Source organism: Haliotis cracherodii, unplaced genomic scaffold (genome assembly GCF_022045235.1).
Source record: "Haliotis cracherodii isolate W230 unplaced genomic scaffold, xgHalCrac1.p SCAF_15, whole genome shotgun sequence".
NCBI classification, from domain to species: domain Eukaryota; kingdom Metazoa; phylum Mollusca; class Gastropoda; order Lepetellida; family Haliotidae; genus Haliotis; species Haliotis cracherodii.
The window spans coordinates 12,687,699-12,695,078 of NW_027266270.1; the positions used below are offsets into that span (position 1 = coordinate 12,687,699).

Below are 7,380 nucleotides of genomic sequence, written 5' to 3' on the forward strand. Positions count from 1 at the left end.
GAATTCTGTAATGAAAACAGAATCCACATTATAAGTATAAGGAATTGCATCGGAGATAATTTTGGTCAATAACAATGTGTCACATTTGGAAATACGCTCCACGCGCGTGCCATAGGACGTTTCAAAAGCTCTATAGAAATCTCGGGTAATGGATAGCAATTATAGGTGTCCGTGCCAATCAGTCGTAGAAGAGGTATAACCTTGTCATGTACTAGTACTTATCCTAATGTCGATATTTCCTTGCCGACAATCACAACATGAACAATTAACGACTTACATTAAGACCACTTACCAGGAACCACAACGTAGCTTACCCTGTGTCAATTCTATGAACTCCTGAAAGCTGTGTCTATATCGTGTATGGTGACTGTACATGGATCACTTAACTTATTGTACATATTGATTCTGTTGATGACAAAACTCGGACAGTTTGACAGCCTAGAACATGTGCTCCTAACAGATGATTCTCTGGCTGCACCGAGAGTACTATCCTGCAACACACACTGTTCTTTTGTCAGTTTACGTTTGTTACGTATTCAAAACTAAGTAAAAATACGTTTTGTGTGGGGATGTTTGCTTGGAAGCCAACACACAACTTGTTTTTTTCAGTTTACACCGAGTTGTTACGTCTTCAAAACTAAGTAAAAGTACGTTGGGATGTTTGCCTGGAAGCCACGATGGACAACTCGACAAATCCTGAGGCTTTGTGTCTGTTCTGTGACGAGATACCTTGGATTATATTCAAGATTACTTTTGGAGGCATCATCATCGTCCTCCACATCATCACACTTGCAGCTCTATTTCGGTGCAGGCAGTTGAAGATGTCTCTAAAGTACTCGTTCACCAACCTCTCTGTCACCGACTTAATATCAGGCATCATGTATGTATACTACGGCATTATGCAGTTTTTCATCCACACCAGCAGCTTGGAGTGCAAGATACGGTTCTGGTTTGTGTCCATGACATCTTGTGTGACGCTCTTCACTCTCAGCATGTTATCACTGGACAGATTGCTCTCCCTGGAGTTTCCTCTGAAGTATGATACGACCATTACCAACAAGCTGTTACTGATGTTCACCTTCATCAGTTGGATGATAGCTTTTGTGTTTGTCACTCCAACTGTGGCAATGTTTCGAGAAATGACCATCTGCAATTTTGTTCAAGTGATGACCCATGACGGATATATCACTTATACATGTGGCGGTTTCTTACTAATCACGGTCATCCTTGCTTGCCATTTAAGAATATTTGTTTTAGCTCGACGTCAAATTTCTAAGATCCTCCCCACGATGCTTCACGGTAATCGTGCAACTGCCGCCATAAAGTTGAACATGAAAACAACAGTTACCACTGCTACTGTTTTGGTGCCTTTTATTCTACTTAACATCCCAATATATGTTTATTTCCTCTGTTTGTCCTTTGAAAGTGATGTGTCGTCAAGTGACAATGCTCTGGATATCATGGACGCCGTTTTGTTTCTTCAACTTTTGAGCAGTTTCCTAAATCCGATTATTTATGCATGGAGGTTGCCTGAACTTCGACGTCATGTTCGGAGAATGCTCTCTTGTGGAAAGTCAGAAACGGAAACAACTAATTACTCTTCATCGACTGAAGCATAAGAAAGGCAAGTGGGTATAGCTATCTGATTCATTCAGTGTGGGAGTAATACTTGGCAAGCTGCTGAAGAGTTCCTCCTACAGTAATTCAGACCGGTATTAGGCCTTTGCATGCGTTTGTGACGAGGGCAACCAGTAATGCAGGATACGCTTACCTTTCCGCGAAAACCCGGCATCATGGTTTTTTGGTGATTCATGCAAATCATAAACTCATAAACTTATAATATAGTCGAAATCATTCAACGGACCTTTCTTTTCGGACAGATTGCTTTTTTTCCGTATTCGACTTTAATATATAGTACAAAATGTTTCTTTTTTTCATAAACACATTATCATTGGTCGTGAGTGAGTGAGTGAGTGAGTGAGTATGGTTTTACGCCGCTTTTAGCAATATTGTACCCATGTCGGGAATCGAACCCGGGTCTTCGACGTGACGAGCGGACGATTTAACCACTAGGCTACCCGACCGCCCCCATTGGTCGTGGAGACGGCGTATGCTACATCACAGATCATATGTGTTTTACGGACGTGATCGCTATATTGCTGAAATAATGCCAATGCAACGTTAAATTTTAACTCATTTCATTTACGGACGTGAATGCTTTGCTCATGGAATAGAGCTATCTTGGCTATATGCATTTCCTTGCCCTTTAAAACTAGGATGTGGTTCGGTTTTCGATTCCTTGTTTAGCTGCATATATTTAGTGGAATGTCATCACACGTTTTCTTATTCATTACAGTTAACTACGGTTATAACGAACTCAAATTGACCACTGATTTTAGTTCGTTATAACCGTAGTTCGTTAAAAGTATATCTACAACATCTATACAGCAAATGGCCGGGACCAAAAATTGAGTTCGTAATATCCGCCAGTTCGTTATAAGCGTGTTCGTTATAAACGTAGTTACTGTAATATATTACCCAACTGAAATAATAAAGAAAAATCGGTACCTGTGACGAAAGTTGCTTTATGATGTACCAAGACTATTCATTCTAACCTGGCATTTTTTCTAAAAAAATTCTCCATATATTTTCTATGGTGTAGAATAGCGATACGTACAAGAGAATAACGGCAATGCCACTAAACACTGTATCAACAAACCAGTGTAATGAACTCATATTAATCGACGAATAGTGTGTGAATCTGGCGCCAGGTCATCTGTGAAAAGGTAAACGCATGAATGGTAGAATAACTAAACCCACTGATCTATGTAATTACAAGGAATGGATTCACCTGATGAAGGAATAAGCACAAACTCCGAAACGTTGTGTTCCTCATGATAAAGAATTTGACATCCATCGGGGGCACGGGTGGCCCAGTTGTTTAAGGCGCCGCGATTCGCTGCGCAGAGTTGCGCCCCTTGGGTACACCAGACACCTATGATGGTGGGTTCTAATCCCGATTCGCTCAGATTAAGTTTCTAGGTTTGTCAGCACCATACCCGTGCTCGTGGGTACGACTGAGACCTGCATCACTTCGGGCTTTCCCCCCACATTAAGCTGACACGCCGTGATTTAACTGGAATACTGTTGAAAGCGGCGTTAAACCCAACTCGCTCACTCACTCACTACTTATGCGTGTCACTTCTAAATGCCTTTCAAAGATGTGAAATAGCATCTACATTGAGATGGCGACTTCGAGTTTTATTTAAACCATTTAAATGATAATAACAAATTCTTTACAAGCCAATATGTAATATAAAGCTGATGTGATACTTTTGACTGCGGCGTTCAACAAAATTCGGTCACTCATATTTAACAGCTGATGATCCTATTATAAATACATTAAACTACAGTTATAACGAACGCAAATGGACCATTGATTTTAGTTCGTTATCACCGTAGCATATATACAACATCCATACAACAAATAGCCAGGACAAAAAAGTAAGTTCGTAATATCCGCCAGTTCGTTATAAGCGTGTTTGTTGTAAACGTATATTACTGTACTAGTATACAATTAACTACAGTAAACTACGGTCATAACGAACTCAAAGGGACCACTAATTTTAGTTCGTAATAACCGTAGTTCGTTTTAAGCATATATACAGCATATATACAACAATTGGCCGGGACTAAAAATAACCTCGTTATATCGGTCAGCTCGTTATAAGCGTGTTCGTTATAAACGTAGTTTACTGTAAATAGTAATAATGAAACAATACAACGATCATGATCTGCATCATATGCACTTGCTTTTGTATTGATTGTAATTGTACCAGCTCAGTTGCCTGGGTAAATGTAAAACGTCAACACCAGCGAAGAATCAGCCTCGGTTATCTGCCCAAACATGCCATTGGGAAGGAAACATAGCGGCGACAATTTTATGAATGGATAACAGCAATTGGTTTGATGCTAATGTGATTTAGTTGGCAATAGAATGTTACCTCCTTTCTCTCCACACCGGACGAGTTGTCGTATCCTACTGCTAAACACACTGAAAAAAGGTTGGTGAGGACATCGCGTTTCAGGACAGAAGGCGTTACCTATGGAGAAAGAATCTGTTTTCACTTGTTCAGGGGAATGCGATGGAGTGTTTTCGTCAAAGATTTAGTGCGCCACGTCGACTGGCCCACGAGCACATTTTCCACTCTTGCTGTTGTTATTGACTGGATGGATGATGCATGGTTCCATTGTCAGGTGTTCATTATTTAGTAGTACTGCAATGTTGAGTCATATAACAACATAAATTGCAACAAATAAACGTTTCTCATTTATCAGATCTATGTTTTGTATTGTACGCCAGACAAAATATATATTGTGGGCGTGTTCCAGAAAGCATGCAATCAACATGCTGTATATGTACAGCGTTAGTAACAGGTGACATTTGAAATGGATAATTTAATGTTACTTAATCGATATAAAATTGTATATTTATGGCATATTACGCGAACTTCAAGTGTACCGAGTAAAATATTTTTTATCACTTAAATCCCCACTCTAAATAGCCTGCAACGTGGCTGTGTTTCAGTTTCGAACAGTGGCTGACAATGTAAACACAACCGTGTGTCGGGAGAAGCTTTTTGAAAACCGTACGTAAACGAGATCACCATTGACCGTCGCATTAACTTGAATGACAAACCTTGGATACCACAAAACGCTCAATATCTAATTATACGTCAATATATTTTCTGTATTTTTATCACAAAAAATCGAATCGATCGTGTTTGGGGACTGCATCAATGACAGTGGGCGGAGCTTATTTACGGTTGCGCTATAAATAGCAAAGCACATGGTCATGTGTACATGTGACACATTCAATGCATTTGTGGTCAAAGTGTATTGTGTTGCATATGGTTGACAAAAGAAGTGTTAACATACATATTTGGCTTCATCTGGTGAAATCTCGGTGTGACACTGATTCACTAATCCTAAGAATCGGCACTGAATTTGTCAAAGTTTCTGTTGCACTTGCAAGGGCGGGAACAGAGGCGCCATCTTGTCGATTCGAGTTGTGAATCGGAATGATGTCATCTTGAATTGGAACTTTCTCCACGATAAAGTCACCAATGTCATAATCGAAATGACCAAATGCTCCCTGATTATGTCGAACAACTCTTCGTCAAATTCAGAGTTACATAAAAATGTTTTGTTACTCATTTTGGAGACAAGCGAAGTTCTTGACAGTCCTAACTCAGATGCGTCATAGGGCGTGGTTGCTAGGAGATCGCGTGGTCAGGAAGGGGGGAAACAAAAAGTTTTAGAAAGTAAAATATAATGTGATTGTGTGTATTACATTGTTGAAATCAATTGACCAGGATGATTGTTGAGGCTTTGACATTATGACAGATGCTCGTCATGGATGGAGACAAAAATGCATCTGAGAGAAACATTGTTGCCTTGAGACCAATTTGTCTTCATGCCGATGTATATTACAAGAGAGGATGATCCGTGTTGCCAGCGACCTGAATAATCTTGATGAAAATAACGTTGAAATCCATTTTCATGTACATGAATTTGAGTTCTTTTCTTTTATCTGAACATCGTTTCGAAGTATGTGAGGCTGACCGCATTTTATCTGTGTTCACCATCTCGATTCCAACGAGAAATAATATAGTTTTTGTGACTCAATTCGTCCTGCCGCTGTGGAAAATTGTGCACAAATCTAATAAATGAAACACTAGTAGATCAATATCTACCATTGCACCGTCATAAAAGAAAAGGTCAACTTTATCTTTCTTTAGTTGTTTATTAAAAGTTCGTTTCCGAAGCAAAGCGGCTAGATCTACATCATAAATTGTATAGACTAAATTCTAGTACCCAGTGTTTTAAACGTATTTTAAAATGTCATAAATTAACTTTCACTGTTATTGAAAGGCATTCAAAAAAATTAATATATATTACATGTTTTATTTCGTCCACCCGCTCACTTGTTAGTTGAGGTTTGAGGCTAGAAACATATATAAAAAGTATGGATGTCCTTATGCAAATGACACTTGGCATGCCAATCAATAGGTAATCTGGTTCACTGCCATGGGACCCATAAATATTCAATGATCGAGTGACTTCGGCATCAGGAGCTTTCGGACAAGTGTGACGTTACCAATGACGGAATCTGATTACGTTTGGTGCCGTTATACGTAGTATGGTGTTTTGTTCAAAAACACTGCTTTTATTCATCACGACAAACGTGTTTCTTTCTCGTCCAGAGAATAGGGCAGAACTAATTTGTGTGTTGGACTGGAATAAAAACACAAATCGTGGCCATTCCACAGTGTCATTTTAAGAAGATGTGAAGACGTCTTGGCAGGTAGGTTTTGGAACCACAGACCTACCCGTTTGTTGAAAAGTCTTGGAATCGTCTGATAGATATATTACCATTACCATTAAAACTAACGTTCTTGTTGTGAAACGCCCACATGGGTGGGTGTTTATATGACGTCACCCGTTTACACATTAACCGATGACATTTGTGTGTTATCATGACGTAACATTGACCTGTCAGATCTCTCGTATAAGCCCACTCGTATAAGAGTGCGGTTGGCTCTACCGCAGATGCCCCTTTAATTAAATGCTGCAATGCGACTGAGAGACGTGTTGGGATTGCAGTGTGCGTCGATCTAACCACAGGGTGAGTCATTGTCATCACGTAGTGAAATATATTTACTGTTATTATTTATGCACTAACGGTAAACAGTTGATTATCGTAATGTATTCAAAAGCCAATTAATCGTGTTAATAATTTAGTACCACCAAATTACAATTAAGTATGTAAAAGTAGAATTTGTGTGTAATCTCATGTTAATTGCGCTCTTTGACCCAGTACGCTATCTAAGCAGACTCATCAGACCAGATCACCATAAAATGGACATCAGACAATGCGATCTAGTGTAGCTTTAGATATTCAATTCGGTGGAATTCATGGATTGAATCTGTAGATAGTGTCAACAGCAAAGGCTGACTAGACAGAGTCTCAAGCTCGGAGGGGCGGTCGGGTAGCCTAGTTGTTAAAGCGTTCGCTCGTCCCGTCGAAGACCCGGGTTCGATTCCCGACATGGGTACAATGTGTGAAGCCCATTTCTGGTGTCCCCCGCCGTGATATTGCTAGACTATTGCTAAAAGCGTCGAAAAACCATATTCACTCACTCACTCACTCAAGCTCGGAAGTCGTCAGTTCACACTGCCGCAGAATCCACTGTTGGGTGAATGAAGTATATTAAATGCAGTATATCAGTGGATACATGTCTGGCTGATTTATACTTATGTAGTTGTAGCCTAGATGCAATCATGCTGAAGCGCGTGGCGATGTCAATGCTCGCGGTC

General features: G+C 39.9%; 1 protein-coding gene across 1 annotated transcript; it reads left to right on the top strand.

Moving 5' to 3' along the window:
- Window positions 1-677: 677 nt before the first annotated feature.
- LOC139461525 (adenosine receptor A2b-like) lies at window positions 678-1,619 on the top strand. The gene has a single exon (XM_071243008.1). The coding sequence runs from the start codon at window positions 678-680 to the stop codon at window positions 1,617-1,619; it is 942 nt and encodes a 313-aa protein (XP_071099109.1).
- Window positions 1,620-7,380: the final 5,761 nt, after the last annotated feature.